This window comes from Pochonia chlamydosporia, chromosome 1 (genome assembly GCF_001653235.2).
Source record: "Pochonia chlamydosporia 170 chromosome 1, whole genome shotgun sequence".
In the NCBI taxonomy this organism is placed as follows: domain Eukaryota; kingdom Fungi; phylum Ascomycota; class Sordariomycetes; order Hypocreales; family Clavicipitaceae; genus Pochonia; species Pochonia chlamydosporia.
This window is the reverse complement of record NC_035790.1, coordinates 5,382,356-5,401,085: the sequence shown is the minus strand read 5'-3', so window position 1 is coordinate 5,401,085 and position 18,730 is coordinate 5,382,356. Positions and strand designations below refer to the sequence as shown.

At 50.5% G+C, this 18,730-nt stretch overlaps 8 protein-coding genes across 8 annotated transcripts in view; 3 read left to right on the top strand and 5 right to left on the bottom strand.

Moving 5' to 3' along the window:
• The window catches only part of VFPPC_18710 (hypothetical protein), a gene marked incomplete at both ends in the record, with an annotated part of 770 nt that extends 434 nt beyond the window's left edge, over positions 1-336 (bottom strand). The window contains 2 exons of the mRNA XM_022430281.1: positions 1-190; positions 239-336. The exon at positions 1-190 is cut by the window's left edge and continues 159 nt beyond it. Coding sequence (XP_022285975.1) covers positions 1-190; positions 239-336 — 288 coding nt within the window. The remainder of the gene's footprint in view (positions 191-238) is intronic.
• Positions 337-402: 66 nt separating this feature from the next.
• VFPPC_18711 (hypothetical protein) lies at positions 403-708 on the bottom strand (the record flags this gene model as incomplete). Its single annotated transcript, XM_022430282.1, has 1 exon — positions 403-708. The coding sequence occupies one exon, from the start codon at positions 706-708 to the stop codon at positions 403-405; it is 306 nt and encodes a 101-aa protein (XP_022285974.1).
• A 1,920-nt stretch (positions 709-2,628) lies between these two features.
• Positions 2,629-2,829, bottom strand: VFPPC_15361 (hypothetical protein; the record flags this gene model as incomplete). The annotated part of the gene is made up of 1 exon (XM_018293114.1): positions 2,629-2,829. The coding sequence occupies one exon, from the start codon at positions 2,827-2,829 to the stop codon at positions 2,629-2,631; it is 201 nt and encodes a 66-aa protein (XP_018149858.1).
• Positions 2,830-3,151: 322 nt separating this feature from the next.
• VFPPC_01405 (hypothetical protein) lies at positions 3,152-3,750 on the top strand (the record flags this gene model as incomplete). Its single annotated transcript, XM_018281240.1, has 2 exons — positions 3,152-3,241; positions 3,295-3,750. The coding sequence occupies 2 exons, from the start codon at positions 3,152-3,154 to the stop codon at positions 3,748-3,750; spliced, it is 546 nt and encodes a 181-aa protein (XP_018149857.1).
• Positions 3,751-3,934: 184 nt separating this feature from the next.
• VFPPC_15360 (hypothetical protein) lies at positions 3,935-4,303 on the top strand (the record flags this gene model as incomplete). Its single annotated transcript, XM_018293113.1, has 1 exon — positions 3,935-4,303. The coding sequence occupies one exon, from the start codon at positions 3,935-3,937 to the stop codon at positions 4,301-4,303; it is 369 nt and encodes a 122-aa protein (XP_018149856.1).
• Positions 4,304-5,621: 1,318 nt separating this feature from the next.
• Positions 5,622-7,112, top strand: VFPPC_01404 (sarcosine oxidase; the record flags this gene model as incomplete). The annotated part of the gene is made up of 3 exons (XM_018281239.1): positions 5,622-6,405; positions 6,503-6,746; positions 6,857-7,112. 3 exons carry the CDS (start codon positions 5,622-5,624, stop codon positions 7,110-7,112), a joined length of 1,284 nt encoding a protein of 427 aa, XP_018149855.1.
• Positions 7,113-10,044: 2,932 nt separating this feature from the next.
• Positions 10,045-13,257, bottom strand: VFPPC_01403 (sulfite reductase flavoprotein component; the record flags this gene model as incomplete). Its single annotated transcript, XM_018281238.1, has 1 exon — positions 10,045-13,257. The coding sequence occupies one exon, from the start codon at positions 13,255-13,257 to the stop codon at positions 10,045-10,047; it is 3,213 nt and encodes a 1,070-aa protein (XP_018149854.1).
• A 2,384-nt stretch (positions 13,258-15,641) lies between these two features.
• Positions 15,642-17,226, bottom strand: VFPPC_13076 (excitatory amino acid transporter 2; the record flags this gene model as incomplete). The annotated part of the gene is made up of 3 exons (XM_018290853.1): positions 15,642-16,011; positions 16,074-16,863; positions 16,926-17,226. The coding sequence occupies 3 exons, from the start codon at positions 17,224-17,226 to the stop codon at positions 15,642-15,644; spliced, it is 1,461 nt and encodes a 486-aa protein (XP_018149853.1).
• Between the last annotated feature and the right edge of the window lie 1,504 nt (positions 17,227-18,730).

Sequence of the window (18,730 nt, the reverse complement as noted above, 5' to 3'; positions counted from 1 at the left end):
ATTGTTACTCAATGTGTCGCGGAGCTCGTGATGTTGAGCCAAGGGTGAGTGGCAGACCGCACTTACATTGAAAACAACCCTTTGCCATCCTGGGAAAGACTGGATATCACTAGCACAAAAAATGTTAATGTGCGTCGTGGTTGTTGAACTGAAGTTCCGATTAACACCCCTGTTCGCTGGATTCCGGGGACTGGGGTTAGGAACAACGCCAACTAGTCATCGGTGTGGGCAAACAAGCAAGCCACAGGCGGAGAACCGGGTACGTGGAACCAACTGGGTCCGCTGGTTGGTGTTGTGCTCAAGTCGCAACAAACGGTCTTGACTCTTGAGTGGCATCCATGCTGGCTTTGTGGCAGAGGAGTGTGTGGATGTCTGGTCGTGGGGATCTGGGGTCGACGTGCTTCATCGTCGCCCTGACCCTGCACTTTCATGTTTTACAGACCGAAATATGCAGGGCAAAAGGTCTTGTGATAATCTGGTGACGAAGAACATGATTGCCTCCTTATGCACATGAGAATCTTTACCAGTCAACAGTGGCCAGCAAGGTATCTGCATTGTTACGTGGATGACTGGCCTTGGTGAGATGAGATGCAAGATGATGCGCAGCAGGCACTTAACCGACGGACATAGGCTACTTGAAGGCCACTTGTCAGCAAGAACGGCGTTTGGCACCACGAACGCAATCATCGGGGGTCCTTGACTCCTCATGTATGCGGCGCATTGCACTCGAGTGACCGACCAAACCCGCAACCAAGCATCAAACTTCCAGTTCTAATCGGGACGAGTCCGGCTGGGCGAGCGCTGTGTTTGAGGGAACTGTCGTAGAGCAATCATTAGCCGCCGATTTCAGATGTGGAAAGCAATTGCCCATTGCCGACCGGTTACTGTAGTCATGTCTGTCCTTGCCATCGAAAATGAGCCAACATGTGGCATGCGATCCACATGCTGTCTGTCCGTATCAAAAGTCATTCAAGAAGTTGAAATTGGTTCGAACCTTGGCTGCCGGACACCAGCTTTAGCAAATCGGCCGAGAGTCGAATTTGTCGAATTTGGTCAAATTGCATAGTTGCCCTGTTACCGGAGCCGAATAGAAATTGAGGTGGTAGAGGACGTATTCGTGCCCTACGAAGCTTCTTAGTCGGTTGGGCACATGGTCGCGGTAGCATCATACCATCTAGCCAAATTCCCGGTTGCCTTGTCTCATGGGAAGAAGAATTATGGCTGCCAGTCGGTCATCTGCCGAACGAAGCTGTCATACGAATGCCCAAAGGGATGACTGACCATAGAAGAAGGACAAACACAAACACAGCAAGACCAGGATAATCTGGTGTGCCCAATTCCGACCTTCAGAAACTTTCCCGAGATATGTATCTATGTCAAGTTGCCCAAAACACCCCACCCACACAAGTGCTGGCAAGCAAACAGGGAGTTGTCGCACACCGCCGGAAGTCGCAATCAACATCGAACCCATACACATGGGCTCCAAGGTAGGGGTAAACACAAAAAGGCACAGTCCAGGAAGAGCACATTGGTTGCGCAGCAGGAGAGTACGACACCAGAGACAGGGAAGGTTGAACAGAAGGCCGCTAGGTAGGTGGTATATCTAGTGAAGGGCAGGGATTGAAACCACCTGAATTATCAAGGCAGAGATTCATTGATTATTCTCACGTGGTATGAACGTGGTGCGGGCCTAAAGCAAGGCTCTAGGGCGCAGAGTCAATAAAAAAAAGGAAGACGACATGGAAGCGGGCAGGGAACAAACTGCATGATGTCCACCCCGGAATCCGATGCGAAGCTGCAAAGGCCTGTACCTTGATCAAGGGAAGGAAGCTTCTTGTAGGCCAACTGAGCTTCTTCATTCGTGGTTGCCTTCCAGACATGGATGGAATGGTGATGCAAACGGGTCGAACGTCCGCTAAAGGCAATTTGAAGCGGGTATGAACTAGAAGTTGGGGGGTTACAAGTATTGACCTGATTTAGAATATGCCTGCACATTCGGCTCTTCCATCACGTCCACTTACATCAAACGGAACGCCTACCTACGTTGGCCAGACAGTTCCATTGGACAGGCAGCCCTGGATGCTCCCAAGTTTTCTTCTCGAGAGCTATCGCCTTCCACCCTGATGCAAGTCATCGTTGTCTTCAGCTAAGCACCGGGTAGCGGAGAGTGACTGCCTTCGCCCATGGTGCCTGATTTCCCTAAAGAATAATGCGTGCTCAGCAGCATTGGGAACTTGAGAGTTTGACAAGGTGGCAGAGCGGCCAGCCGCGAAAATATTCGGGCCACAAGGGGTAGAATCTCTCTAAGGTGCATGGCGAGGACAGCGTGTGCAAACGCCACTAATGCATGGCGCATGTAAGAAAGTTGCCAGGACTATGTCAGGGACGAGCCTGGCAGCAGTGAAGTCAATTGGTATGGCCATTTCGACGAGACATTCCCATTCCCAGATTCTGAAAAGCCCTGGCTGTTCTCTCGCATTAGCGCCCGCGGGTTTTCGGTCAGCTGACAGTATTTTTGTTTTCTGTTTTCTCTGACCTCCTTTCTCTCCTCCCCAGACCAAAATCGAGGGAGACACTGTGCTTGGGAGCCATGGCGTGGCACGTTGGTGTCAGTGATGTAATCAAATATCATGCCATGATACCAGAGGAGACAGGTGACCGATCGTGGGCTGCGTTGTCAATTAGAGACAGCAAACAAAGACAAAGAGCAAGGCACACGGCACGGCTGGACGACGTAGGACGAAGCAAAACGGCTACCAGGATGTCAACGTCACAAAGCACTTGAAATCTTGGGTGACCAAGGGTTGATGAAACAAGGGGTACGGGCATTTGATGACACCGAGGACCTGCAATCCAGTGAGGGTGGTAGAGAGGTGGCAGAGAAACAATTGCTCCTCACCCGTCTCGTCTAACTCACAAGATGGATTGGATGGAGGACGCGACTCACAGGAGAGAGCTCAAAAAGAGAAAGAGGACAAGCAAAAAAAAAAAAAACCGGCAATGAATTGTCCAGTCAAAGATCTAATTTCGACGGGGACGGGTTCCGGTTCCATTGCCTGGACTGGCCCGACTGGTCTAGCGGATATTTTGGTGGTGGTTGCTGTGGTGGTGCTCGATTTTACTTTGCTTTGGTTTGCGGAGAGAAGAGACGATGGGAGTGGGGAAGCACCACTGGAGTGACCAGGACCAGACACCCGGACCACAGTTGACAGTTGACGAGCACAACGTCAAGCCGTTCCTGGCAAGGAACCAGACATTGAAACGAATTCATTCATCATTTTGACTGATGCACAGGCACAGTCACAGTCACCGTCACAGCCCGGTGCACGGATTCCATTCACGCTTTACCATCTACTACTCCGTATGCGTGCGACGGAGCCGGTTAAACTATTGACGATTGTGATTATTAAGGTACAGTGCGGAGTACCTCACTGTGCATTATTACTTTCCCACGACTTTGGCTTCATTTCCTGCTCCATCACGACATACGATATGATTATGGATCAAACTCCAACTGTGGGGAATCGTGGCATCCGTCCCCATACATACTCGGTACATGTGAAGTTGACGCAGCGGCACAGACATGACAATGGCACCTCGACTCATCAATTCAGAAAGCCAGAACAAGCCCTGACATTCGGGCGTCCAAGTCATTTCATCACGACAGTTCATCAGTCTCGACTGTACCGTACGGCATTGTTCTGGACTCAACTGTCTATTCAGTACTCCGTACTTCGTACTATGGCATAATTGGCATGTTTGAGAAAGTTGCACAACCAAACAAAGCACGGAACGGTTTGTCCGTTACAAAGCATGCATATGGTCAGTTGTCTAACTGGCACAAGTTCAGTCTTCTCGCCTCGTGGCATCGACATCCTTGCGCAAGGCGCCTTCTTCCCTCCCATACCTGGCCGTTTCCCCCTGGTTTTTGTTGATGACTTTGGGCAAGGATCGAGGGGAAACCAGATGCCAACCGTTGTGCAAAAAAGCTGGTTTGTCAACTTGTACCAGGCTGCAGACCGCACTTGGTACTCCGTTCTCCGTTCTCCGTTCTCGCCAATTAGCTACTCAACTCTACCAAGATAATATCGCACACTACAAACACTGTACTGTACCTTGCTTTACTGTCTGGTGCCTCCCCCGAGTCAGAACAACCGATCTCGCCAGTCTAAAGTTTTTGGGGCTTTCCCGCTCTGGCCCCTCCCTCTTTCATCAACCAGGTGCCACAAATGTCTTGTTGTCTCGTCTTGTTTCCTCGTCCATTTCGGCGCTTTGCCTTGACCGTGTCGGGCCAATGCCTTAGTTAGCCTCTCGGTTCACTTTGGTGCTTGGCGTGGTGGTGCTACGGAAGCGTCTTGATTCTCAAGGCCGAATAAATAGCTTGCAGCATTTGGACTCTATTCTCTTTGGCCATTGTCTTCTGTGGAGTCAGGCCTGGTCTGGTCGGAAACCACAGACACAGACACACACACACACACACAGACATTCAATCCAGGCTGGCAGACCCGACCACACAGGACCACAAACTGCAAACTGCAAAACGCAAACCCCCCAGCCATGCTGTGTCTGGTGTGAGCGTTGGGCAAAATGGGCCCCCAAATTCAGTTAAATCGGCTCGACACTCCATACATATCCACACCCCCATCCCCATCTCCGGCTCTTCTTTGTGACGCCAGCTATCGTTTCCACTGGCGCTTCTGTTACCCTTCTGTTCTCACAGACGACCCACCACGAGCAGGGATTGGAAGAGACGCGAGAGGAGGATCCTCTTTCTCGGGATGAGACACGTCCTGGCTACTGACATGTCAAGCAAGGCCCATGTTCCCTGACGAGAGAGGCTCTATGCACTAATAGCTAGCCCACGATGTGTTTTGAAATCCTAGTTTTGCCGCCGTTCCTGGGCAGGACTGTCTCTTCAATGACCCTTTTCAGATTACTCTCTCTCCTTCCCTGTTTCCCCGTAGACTCACTGTGCTCCCCCTAGCCTACCTACCTAGCCTGAACCAACCCTCCACGGTGGAACACGCCGGCCGGGGCGCCGGTTGGGGGGTCAAGGTTGAAATCGACTGACTGAATGTGAGTGCCACTGCTTAATATGCTTTTGCGTCGAGTTTCCTCAATCTTGTCGTCACTCTGGCATTGTCTTCTCACACCCCCTGGTCGTACGTTGACGGTGAGGAAGCCATTGATTGCCCATGTATAAAGTCCCAACAACATCCATCTCAGGGCACCCAGGAAGCCCTCTCATGCTGTATTGTTGAAGTATCGAAATTCTTCTTCTTCTACTTCTTCCATGGTCCTTAACAACTGCGACATCAAGAGTGAAAAGTAAAGATTTTTAGATTTACTGTTACGAACACCTCGTCTCATCATCCTGTGAGTGAGAGTGAGCCATCCATCCTCACAACTATACCACCACCAGCAAACTTATAAACTACCTCCACCGGTTTCGTGTGTTGCTGCAACCAGGCCACTACGACGTCGCTCACCACCACACACCACCTTTTACACTGTCACCGCTATTGAAAACCTGCTGTGTCATTAATCACATTTCGAAAAAGTGACCTCGCATAATAATCTAGTATTCTACTTCGTTGCGCGAGGAAGAGGCAGCACGCGACATGACGTCCTACCTCATCATCGGTGCCGGCAACTTCGGTGCCGCCACGGCATTGACATTGGCCAAAAGGGAAGGAACAACCAAGGTCACTCTTGTTGATACCACTCAGTTCCCCAATCCTCGCGCCGCCTCGCACGACGTCAACAAGATTGTTCGCGATGACTATCCCGACAAGCTATACATGCAAATGTTGAAGAAGGCCATGCCTATGTGGCGAGACCACGAGCTGTACAAGACTTGGTACCACGAAGTGGGCATGCTGAGAGCTGATCCTTCCGACTTTGGAGGCGAGAGCATTGCTGCATACAAGGCCATGGGTATCAAAAACGACTCACACTTCCTCACCGTCGACGAAGTACGCCGACGATGGAACGGTTCTTTCGCCACTGCCAACTTTGACGGCTTGGAAAAGATCCTCTTCAATCCGACAGTCGGCTTTGCTGAGGCAGACAAGGCCCTCGGAGCGGTAGTCCAAGCCGCCGTTGACCAGGGCGTTGAATATGTCCTGGGCGTTATGACGAAGCTCATCATTGGCACCTCTGGTGAGTGCACGGGAGTCACACTGCAGTCTGGGGAGACTCTGCATGCCGACAAAATCCTGCTTGCCACGGGGGCACGCACCGCAGCCTTGTTGGCACAGAGTGCGCCTGAGAACCAACAGCTTCACGCTGGTGACAGGCTCCTGGCAACTGGTGCCGTGAGCTTCTATGCCAAGGTCCACGGTGCCCAGAAGGAGAAGTTGTCGCCTATTCCCGTGTTGAAGAATTGCTTGCCTCAAGTAAAAGGTTTGGTTGGACCCAATCACATTCATTCGTTTTGTTCATCATCCTGCACCACACCCGCCCGGCTCGTTCCTTTACTAACATGCGGCTGGCATTATAGGCGAAGGAATGTCGATTCTTGCAGATGGCACCATCAAATTCAATTGCGACATGTGCTTTACCAACTACGTTGATTGCCCCTTCACCGGTCAGCGTTTATCCATGGCCCCCAATGAAAACGTATTCAACCACTGGACCGGACCCAAGTTCATCAAGTTCTTTCAGGAGCGTGCAAGAAAGACTCTGGATGGTCTTTACGGCAAGGAGGTGGAGGATGTCGCTATTGACGCCTATCGCATGTGCTGGTAAGTGATGTCCCAAATGCTGTCTGCTTCTGTTCCGGGTTACTCCACCCGGTGAAGACTTGCATCGTGAACCAATGCACGCTGACACATTGCCATTTTCGACTCTACAGGGACGCATCAACTCCAACACACGACTTCCTGATCACACCGCATCCGCATAGCCAAGGTCTCTACGTGGCAACTGGCGGCTCGTTCCATGGCTGGAAGTTCTTGCCAGTAATTGGCGACTACATTGCCGACATGATGCAAGGCAGCCTTGAGGCCGAGTTCGCTGATCGTTGGGCTTGGGACAAGAAAGGCGGTGATGGCCACTCAGCCAATCCGACATACCAGATCGTTGGCGACCTGCAGGACTGGATCGCGTGACCGGCCACACACTATGCCACTGACGTTCCATGTCATCTTGAGCCTGCGCCCAAGGCGGTATGGGATTTAGCAGGGAATATGGAATACAGAATTACGACTGCGAACGAGAACGCAATGAGGCACAAATGAACCCCCCCCCCCCCCCCCCGGCGCCGAAAAATCACGAGAACAAAATCACACACACACAAACAAACAAACAAGAACACAAAAAAAAAAGAATGAGGCTCTCTCGCAGCTAGACGGGGCTGCAAGTGGGACACTGTGCAAACAGCATATTGGAGTTTCTCGCATTTGGGACTGACTAATTTCTCTTACTATCTTTTTAATGGCTTTGCGAACGAACCCATACCACGGAGTTTAAGTTGTTACAAAATCACGGCAATCTCCTTATGCAGTACTTTTTCTTCTTCTTATTCTGTTCAATCTGGCAAGTTTTGACCAGTTTTGCCGTTTTCTTTTTTTCTTCATTATGGCTCGCCGGTTGATACACGGAAGCTCGGCATGGTTTTTTTTTTTATAGAGTGGTGGATTTGTTTAGGAATCAGATATTCTAACCGCAGCGACATCCTTGCCTCTAAAGACGAGACCGGAACGTGGGTGCCAGAAGCAAAACCTGAACCAATGGCCCTTCTCAGTTGGTCACACATTAGGATTGCATGGATGGATGGATGGATGATGTGGAGTGAATTTACATAACCGTTCAAATGATTGCCCATTGACCCTGCAATATTGACTCCCCGTGTCTTGTCGGATATGCTGCGGTAGGCCAGCACGATCTAGATGGAACAAAATGACAAGTGACCATCGGCCTGTCCAACCATCCATTACTATCGACGAAGTTAATTCGACTTGCTGGAGCCAATGAGCGTGTTGTGCAAGATTATCTCCAGCAAAATAGCCATCTCGGAAACAAAAAGCCTCCCGGATATCATCGCTCACTACGGTCACGATCCGAAGCAATCAAGAGGTACGAAAAGATGCGGGATGAGGAGGACTTTGCTGTTGTACCACCACCGACACCACCAGACTAACACACACACACACACAACCTTGGTGCTCAGATTCCTTGCACCCTTCCCACATGAGTGGCTTAACAGGCTTTGGGTCGACGACCCCCGTGGGAAAAGTATTGGAAATCCAGATGTGTGTGGCTTGCGGGCTGAGATGGCCACGCGAGAGTGTGCTGCAACTTGGGCAGACGAGCCAAGCTTGTGCTTCAATACAGAATCGAATTGTCCAATCGGGTGTAGATCCAGAAATACGGTCTGGCCCTTGGGAATTTGTTTGCGGCCATATCTGATGCCTGTTATCTGCGTGGATAGTCTTCTGGGATCACCTCGCCTAGAAATCCCGGTCGCTTCTCTGACAACAAACACACACATCTTTGGCCAAATAGCGGTATCACCCGCCCAGCAGCCAGCGTCCAACAGGAACAAACGTACACGAAAAAGATGGCACAATTATGATGGCTGTAAAGGGCGGGCTGACGAATCTGCTGTTCCCGTTCGAATATCAGAAGCGCCATCTACATACAGTACGCCATAGCTTGCCGACAGCCACGCGACCAACGGGCGAACAAGCGTCAACCCCCGGATACAGCACACTTATCAATGGAAGCTGAAAAAAAAGACCGTCATCTCCCAGGCATTAGGCAACTTTCACATAAAGTCTCGACCCCCAACGAGCAAACGCCACATGGCCCATTTACCCTCTCGGACCCCGGCATGCTCTTCGCGGTGATTCGGGGCCTAGCAGGGAGTGCCGGGGGACTGAAACACATCTGCCGTTGTTTTTAATTAGAACGACAGCATGGCGTCATGGGGGTGGCAGACTGGCAAAAACGCAAAAACACATTGCGGCCCACGTTTGTAAGATAGTGAGGCGTGCAGTTGCATCTTACGCGGAATCTTACGGTGACGAGGAGGGCTTCTGGACTGAACCGACCGCAACCTTGGCGGTGATATCAAGGGTCTTATTCTACTCTTTTATTCTGTATAGTTTCTTGGTACAGTGTGATGGCCCGTTTCCATGCCGAGACGGGACCGATGGAGAATAACACATGGATCTTGAAGATAAGGCATAAGGCATAGCCAGGGATATGTGTATTATGAACAAGGAACCACGATGTTATTTCCTGTCTTCAAGTCCCTGTTTCACCGGTGAATAAATCCCATTCCACAAATACCCGAAACAAAAGATGTCTTGGCCACGAAAATTAGTCGTCAAGGTCAGAACACTATGCCGTCATCGCAGCGTAGCCCTCACAATTCACAAAATCTCCCAACCCAGAAGCTTCTCACAGTGATCACGTTTGCCTGCCCTTGGCGGCAACAGCAACCTTGCATCATGTAACGTCCATCTTGCCATTTTGCAAAAGTTCACCGGGCAAACCGGCCAGCGTGGCGTAACAATACCCCCAAAAAAGCAACTCTTGCCGGGTTGTTCGACATCGTGGCATTTTTGGTACGACTTGCCGGAAGCATGTTCGTTTATTTACGAAGATTGCCAATATTACTGTGCCCTTTTTTTTTTTTTTTTTTTTTTTTTTTTTTTTTTTTTGCCCTGGCGGCTTGCAGGATCCCACTGGTTTGAGATGGATGGGGTTCGAGACGTTTTAATTTTGAAGGTGCATCATGTTGTGTTACGTGAGTGAACACCGATTGTGAGGTTGGCTGAACGTGGGCTGGATCGAGGGTTCTTTTGCCAGGGGTCCTGAATGAGGCGAGCTGAAGGAACCGAGGGAGTTTGAAACAAAATTTCGGTATGGAGTAAGTGTGTGTGACGTATCATGGCTTGATGAAACGGTAACAAGAGATGGGATCGTGAAATGCTTCATTATCAATTCTATGGTCGTAGATGCAAAACTGTGCGAAACTACCAAAAAAAACATAGCCACCCGCCCCTCAAAACAGGACAATATCTTTTTGACCAATTAGTAAACCTCAAGGACATATCGGCCCTCCTCCTTCAACTTCTCAATCTCCTTCTTAGGGTCAATCTTCTTCCCATTAGCCTTTGCATCTGCAGCAATAGCCTCCTCCAGAACCTTGGTCACATCGGGAACAGGCCAGGTAGGACCGCAGAGGTAGAAGCTGCCCTGGTCCTGGATGTACGCCTTGGCAATATCGCCGAGAGTCTGGCGCATTCTGTCCTGGATGTAAATCTTCTGAGGCTGGTCGCGAGAGAAGGCAGCGCCAACGAGAGTGACCACACCAGCCGCGAGATACGCCTCCCACTCCTCGCCGTAGAGGTACTCTTCCCGCTGGTGTCGCGAGCCGAGATACAAGAGGATGGCGCCAATGTCCTTGCCCTGGGCCTTTTGCATAGCGCGATACTGGACGAATGCGCGGAAGGGAGCCAGACCCGTACCGAGACCAGCCATGATGAGCGGCGCCGTGTCGTTGGTAGGGAGCTTCATGACTGAAGGCTTGACGGAGGCGGTCACGATCGCACCGGGCTGCAGACGGCTAAGATAGTGTGAGGCATGGCCGTATCGAGTGCGACCCTTGGTGTCGACCCAGTCGACGACGACGATCATGAGGGCCACCGAGTTGGGCGTTACGGCCTGTGCAGAGGCAATGGAGTACTCGCGGCGCTTGAGGGGGCTGACAATCTTGATGAGGTCGTTGAAGCCAGGGCGGGCTGACTTGAATTCGTCAAGGATATCAACATATGTGAGCATGTCGACTTCGGAGCGGCGCTTGAACTCCTCGGCGCCGGCAGAGGTGCCCAACGCCTCGAGCTTCTTCTGTTCAGTCTCGTCGGTAGCGAACTCGGCGAGCGCCTCGTAGAAACGCTTCGGGGGCTTGCCAAGAATGTCGACATTTTGAATCAGAGCCTGGTGAACAGTGCGGATCTCGAGAGCTTCCGGATCCTCACGAGCAGGCACGCGGACCAGCTCAGCTGGGTTGAGGCCATAGGACTGGATAAACCGAGCCACTTCCTCCTCATCGTTTTCGGCGTGAACACCAAGAGCTTCACCAATCTTGTAAGTGAGACCAGAATCGCCAAGATCAAACTCAATGTGGAAGATGTTTCGGTCATAGTCAGAAGGCGTGAGGCGGCGGTTCTCCTTGACACTGATGGTAGCTGTCTTGACAGGTAAGTCGGGTCGGAGAGCAGTTTGCGTCTCGTAGGCTTCCTTGAAGACGAGGCCCTTGGCAGCGGCTTGCCAGTCACCGAGCTCCAGAACCTCCTCGACTTCTTCTTTCTGGAAGGAGACGAAACTGTTGGACTGCAGGGAGATGGGAAGCTGGGGCGCCTGGAAGTCGGCCTCGACTTCTGCCCAAGTAGCTGGCACTTCGATCTTGCTGAGGCACTGATTGACGGCCTCGACACACTCTTCCAATGTAGGAGGGTGGCCTTCAACGAGCACGAGCTTGCCAATGGTTTCGGGAGAGAGCGCGGGCTGGGCAATCTTGAGGAAGGCCAATTCGAGAAGCAATTTTGACTGGGCATCCTTTTCGAAAGCAGGGGAGAAGGATGTGTCCAAGGCGAAGAGCTGGATGTCCTTCTCCTGCACGGCCTTGCGGAAAGCAACGGACAGACGCTTTTCGACGTCTTCAACCTTGAAGTTGGGCAGCTTGAGGATAATCTTGCCTCCATCTGCGACGCTCTCCACAACATCGACCTCCTTGAGGATTCGGTCGTCGCCAACAACCACAACATCAGCCTCGTAAACATCGTAGGGAGCCTCCAGAGCCTTCTTGGAAGCGCGGACATCTGTGCGAACAACACCGCCCTGGGTGAGATTATCATATGTGGCGTGAACATAGACATTGGTCGTGGACTGCTTGGAGAGAATGTTCCCAATAATGGCAGGAGAGTTGAGAGCAGCTGAGTTGTCGACGTCCCAGAAAGTGTACTGTTCAGCATTCACAAGAGAAGGAAGAGGTTTGGCTTCGTCCTCGTTGCCAAACACCTTGTGGAGAGTGTTGGCTAGGCCCTGGGGAGTCAGGGTCTGAGAAGGAGTGTACTTGATATCAAGAACCTTGGGTTCTTCGTCGAACTTGCCGGAGAAGGTAATAGCAGTCAAAACATCTCCGTACAGAGCAGACTGGGTAGCGTCATCTTCAACGGCAACACGGTCACGAACCTGGCCCAGAACAGCAATGGCCCGCGTGGAAGCTGGGATGGCCTTGAGGAACTCCTCTTCGATGAATGGCCGGTAGACGCGGACATTGATGACACCGACCTTGGCGCCTTCACCAGCAATTTTATTCAGGGTTTGCTTGGCAACTTGGGTCTCAACGCTGCCGAAAGCGACGAGAACGACATCAGGGGTCTCGTGCCCGTGGTATTCGAACGGCTGGTAGACTGTTCCCAGCTCATCATTGAAAAGCTTCAAGAGGTCGACAACCTTGCCGGCGTTGTCAAGGTGTGTGTTGAGCTTGCTGGCTTCAGCAACAAGCTTGTTGTACAGGTCGGCGACACCAGACTCGCTCAAGGCATCAGCGACCCGGAGAGTCTCTCTTGCGACACGGATACCATCGTATACGTGCAGAGTGGGAAGAACAGTGGCGAGGAGAGTCGAGAACAACGACATATGTTGAGCCTCGTATGTAGAAGAGCTGCCGACGAGACCCAGCCCAAGATCCTCCACCAATCTCAAAACCGTATCGTAGTTGGGGACGAGGCCATCCAAGTCTGTGTAATCAGCCGCGGCGATGTGGGCGACAAACGGGCTGGAAACGCTGTACAAAAGAGACAACTGGTCCAGAGTGCCTCTTAGTTGCTGAAGACTGCCAGAGGGAGCCAGCAGAGTCTGAGGAATATGTCTCTTAGAAACGTCAAAGTCGGGAGAAAAGATGTATCCCAACGCCAAGGAGCCAGCACCGGTTCTGGTCTGGAGAGGAAGAACCTGAGGAGTATATCCATGGATGTTGGTGTTCTGCTTAGCAGCCCAGTTCTTGGCTGCAATGTCGAGGTCGAAAGTCTCGGGGGAGTAAGAGAAGATCTTGTCGGACAACTTGTACGCGATTTGCTGGACGAGGAGCTGGGCAGTCACGTAGGTAGTGCCAGAGATGGTGTCCAAAGGAACAGACTGGCCAAACGGCAATGTCGATGAGAGCATCTCGAAGTCAGAAGAGTTGGTCTTTTGGGGAGCAGCGGCTCCGCCACTTGATTCTTGAGGTTGCGAATGCATCTTGAAGTCTGTTCAAGATGTCTATGAGGGTATTCGAAACTGGGCAAAGAGGAACGGAGAGAAGGTGAGTTCCTTTCGTCTTCGGTAGATACCTCGCTCCCTCGGAGAACAGATATCCAACAAAATTCAAGACGAAAAGTCACAGTCCTCAAGCACAAGACAACTGAACAAGTTGAATACGAAGGAAAAGAAAGCCTTCAGTTTCCAAACAGCATTAAAAATCCATCTCAAACCCCACGCTTAACCACCCCCATACCAGCAAGGCCCATACCGTACCTCGGAGCCCATCAATTTTTCCCTCGCCATACATCTCATGCCAGGCAGTTAGTACTGCGTGAAAAGTATCGCCATTGGCATTCTGGCAAGTCTCGCCCCGAATTGTTGATACTTTGATAGAATCACGCAATTGATTTTTCCCCAATTAGGTTTAGCGCCTATGATGCAAGAGCCAGATCCTCGCGCGGTCCCCGGATCGACCCACATTTCTCCGACTTCCGCCATCGAGGGTCCGATGTGTGCGAGAGTGAACAGCGAGGTTCCGCCGAGTACCGCCCTGATTGTTCGTCTTCCAGCCTGGCATTAAATGTCTTTGATTTCTCTGGAATTGGTGCTGTGGTTATTGTTGTAATTTTGGTCGATGTTCTGTCAAGTGGTGGTTTTGGGTATGTTTTGCTTGAAGGCTATACAGTGTGAGGGCATAATGTGTATGTTTCACATCGCACTGTGGGTCGTTGTGCGTTATTATTGGGCAGGATCCGGCTAACAGAACATCTACGTCAGAACTGATAAAACCTCGGTACCTGGATTCTTTATGTAGCAGTCACATAGCTTGGAGCCTATTGCAGTTTCATCATTTCATGGACTTGGACTTCAATCTCATCTGAGCCCTCAGTTCCGTCCGATACACATTTACACGTTGCTTGGTTGTCTTGACTGATGTGGAGCATGGCAGACACATCGCCGCCGGCAGTATGGCTTACGTGTCAAGCTGTGGAAAGAGAGATTACAATCTAGATATGCACCGGTGCCCATCACTGGAACCGCAAACGTTCTCTTTATGCCTTGTTAATACATGCTGATCATCTACAGCTAATACTTAGACATAGGTATGTCCTTTGAAAAGACAAAATTCCTCCCTCATACCCTGAGCGGATGAACCATTTTTGAAGTCTAAAAGATATTTTTCACCCATTTGCAAAGCGGCTAGGCCGCACCCTGGCCAGTGTTCTTGTGCGGGAAATACCTAAAGCTCCGAGTGCTTTGGCATTGTGGAAGCACAATTGCCTGCATTTATACGTCATGTAGACAGAGACTGTGCCCGGTCACTGAGGCGTGGAACGAGACAACTACGTGGGTGCCTTGCGTGGCCAAGTTGTGAAGATTCAATACATCAAAAGTGTCTTTTCCAGTACTTCAAGTAAGACAGGAGTGTGCTCGAGTGGTCACAAGTCTCATGGAGATGCAACCATCATTTCAGGCCACTCTGGCACGTCATTGGCCATGTATCACGGTAGATCCCGAGGAAGTACACACTTTTGTGTACAACATGCCACTTCCCAGCTCTCTGACAAGCTTCCTTTACAATACATTATCATTATTTTCAAGCTTTTAGCAACTATGCCACTCGATAGCCCCGCCCATTTATAGTCGCACCCGCAGCTGCTCCGGGAGGCGTGAGCCAGAAACGTGCAGGGGCCGTCAAAGTCGTTAGATCAAGCCAAAGATGCTGCATACCGCCGGAATATACCCTTGTAAATAATGCTGTCTAATCTGCACTTAGCTGTGGGCAAATACCCAGATACATCTGCCCACAAGCGATGCTATGATGTTGTGTGAGCGATTTCTCTTAACCTGGTCTTTCCTGCTATTTTGGGTTGGAGAAACCTGCGCCTTACCAGAATTGTCACCAGTCTTGGACATCATTGGCGTATGGGCTGGTCTGTGTGTTGGCTAGTGTGCCGTGTGAGAAGTACTATCTATCATGATGCATACCGCAGCACACTGTGGCATGTTAGACTATACTTGGCTGAGTTGCAGCCCTGGTAGTTTTGCTGGGATGGCCCTTGTCTTGTGTCTGGTTGAGCTTCAACCTTGCTTTCAATTCATGTATGATGATCTAACCCAGGTCATTCAATTGAACTTTTTATCGACGCTAGAATTTCGCTTATGTAAAATCTTTTTAAGACATCTCGAGACTGAGTTCCTGGTATTGGCCGCGTGGATTGTGGCTGTTTCATCGTGCAAGTACCTGTTCTTGGCATATATACGCTGAATTGCGCCGTGCAACGTTGATACTAATATTTTGAAACTGCTGTAGACTTGTTTCTTTTACCTTAAACACAATTGAGAGCACCCGATGATCTCAAACTCTCAACCCAACCCCTTCACACACTGTCGGCGGCCTCATGCGTCCCGGCACCCGACATCTCAATGGGTTCCTCAGCAGAATCCTCAATCTTTGTAATCTTGTGTATCACCATTGCCCCAAACAAATCGCCCGATACGTTGAGCACCGTTCTGAGACGGTCCAAGAACCAATCCAATATTGCAAGCACAGAGAACATGCCGGTGGCGGGGACACCAACCGAACTTGCAATCACCGATATCAAGGCAAGAGACGCAGACGGAACGGGCGGAGTTCCAATAGACGACAGAGTAGTCTTTAAACAAAGTAAAACGTAGTCAACAGCATGTAGGCTAACTCCTTGCGCTCGTGCTAGAAAGACTACCGCAATGGGCAAGTATATCGCCGTGCTGGAACAGGTAAGCATGCAATTGGCTTTGAAGGCTGTGAAGCGTGGTGTCTAGTAACTCACCCGTTCATATTGACGAGACAACCCAACGGAAGTGCAAATTTGCAAATAGTGTTTGGAATACCGCGGACACGACCACAGCGAAGAGTCACTGGCAACGTGGCGGAAGAGGAGGCGGTATTCAAAGCGGTATCCCAAGCCGACACAATCTTCAACCAATACCAGTAAGGGTTCATCCTGGTAAGAGCGATGACGACAATGGGTAAAACAACGAATAGGTGTAGTGCCATGTTAGCCACCGTGCTGCCAATAAGAAGATACACAAGCTTCAGAGAAGCCGCCGTGCTCAATCCGGATGTGTGCATTTCGAACATGTGACCAAGGATCAAGAAAAAGATGCCAATAGGGGCGAGCTTGATTAGCTCTGTAAGGACAATGGAGACGATATGCTCTATCTCAACCACTGCTCGGAGAAGAGACGAGTCGCTACCAGGCAGTAAACACCCAACAATGAGGGAAGTACATAGGATAGCAACAAGCTCGTCATTGACCAGGACTCCGAAGATGTTTTTGGGGACAATGGACTCGAAAATTTGCGCTATGGCCTCCCAAACACGAGTGCCATCCATGTTCGAAGCCTTTGCAGCGTCTTCTATTTCCAGCATTTGGCCACTGGCAGTGGCGAACATTGGGCTCCATACCATGGAAACCATGATACAACTCAGGATAATAGCACTGAGAGTGGTCCAGATGAAGTACCCAACTGTGCATAGAGCTAGAGATCTCCTGCCTGTGGCGACTTCTTTCAGCCTTTGAATGGCCAAAATCATGGAACAAATGATCAAGGGCACACCTGTAATATGGCGTTAGTGAATCATAGGTCAGAGGATATCTTGGGTATCATCTGTCAAATACCAATAGCGTTGAGTGCCCTCAACCATAGCTGGCCCATAAGCAGAACGAGACCTGTTGCTGGTGGAAGACGTCTTGGTGTTAGGCGGCTGTTCGGAAGGCGTTTGACCGGTGTCGTCGTGACGATGAGGCCAATAACACTGGCGAGTGTGGCAGCTATCACGATCTGGGTCAATGAGCCTCGCTCTTTAATGGAGTTCCACCATTTCACTTTTAATGCTCTAGGCCCGGCAGGAACTGGCTCCGAGTTGATCCTTGCAGACGGTGCCTGGTGTACATCCATGTTCTGGTCTTCGCCCGTCATGGTCAAATGAATTTGAATCTGAGGCTTGTATTTTTTTGGGGGGTTGAAGGCGTCTGTGACAACTGATCAATCTTACACGTTCGAGAGCGTGTGCTGCGTCTGGTATTTGCGGACGTACGTGGCTGAGAGCGAGATCTGGCAAAAGAGCGGAGGAGCCCCAAGCTAACCCAAGCGTTGAGTTATAGAAAGATGTAGAAAGCAAGAATGTTGATGAATGGTTTTGTTTTGTATAGATGCCAGGCTGTCTGCCACTTTGTTGGATGTTGTTGCATGTATTGTCTACGTTGTCACAAATCGTAAATGGGCTGTCGTTGTTCAACGGGACTTGACGCGTTGCTGCCCTCTTTTCACGGGAAGTCGTATTAGGGAAGGAGAGGATGGTGAAAAACACATGCAGTTTCGTCAAATGGGTCAAGGCCGAAACCAGGGACATTAACAGACTGTCAACAGGCCGCACCTCCAAACGGCAGGTGCTTGGAAACTTCTTCTCCAGGCGGCAACTCTAATGGTATTCATTTATTCTCTGGAATCGATAGGAACGGTAGAGTTAAGCGTGTCGCGATGCGACGGATCGGGTCTGCATTCTCACCGTTGACCGGCACTATCGGCCCTTCAACTTTCAGTTTCAAATGAGTTGAGTGCTAATCACGAGGCTCAAGTTCAAGAAAGCATTGTTGGTCCATGACCTCATGCTGGCAGGATAATGAGAAACGGCCAACTCATTTCTATGACCCAGACCAACAAACCAGGACAATGCCCCTAAACTTTGGTGGTGGTATATTGAAGTGTTAATCCCATCAATGAAACTTTCTTAATTCGTCCTCTATTTGCCAGTGCCGGTTTTTGGGAGTAGGCAAGTTCGAATTGCTGCGTAGCCTGACCCAGCCAACTAAATGGGATCAGGCCCAAAAGATCCAAAGAGGCAGGTATCGTCTACAGCCTCTGTAGAAGTATTTCCACTGCCTTCCCGAAGGGTGGCAACGCAAGCGTGTATCATGCACTCATCGCTGCTGCCTTCGTGATATCGTCCAAGGGTGGTGTTGTGGCGCAAGATAAACTTTTGCCACTTTGCCTCACCACCAGATTATAAGGAGATGAATACCGGGGGGGGGGGGGGGGGCGGGTAGACATGCCGAACTATTGTATTTGCGTCTCCACTTGGAAAGTGCTGGATCTTGTGTCAACGATTTTGTCAATTAGATTGTCAAGGGAGCAGATAACAGCATCTGTCGACGTTTATGCTACGCCCAAGGCTCTGTAGGTTGATGCCGAAAAATTGTCTCCGCCTGTGGTGAAATCGAAAAGTCGGCACGCGAATGCCGCAGGCTTCACGCCATCTTGTCTGTCTCAAAGGCACCAGTAAACAAGATGGGTGATTCCATGAGCTGTGTCAGTTATATCAAATGCCGGGCAGGATCTAGAATCAAGGGGAAACCGTGTTCGAACTCTGATGCTCCATACAGTGATTGAATCGCCTTGTCAGCCACAGACCAAAGCAACGTCA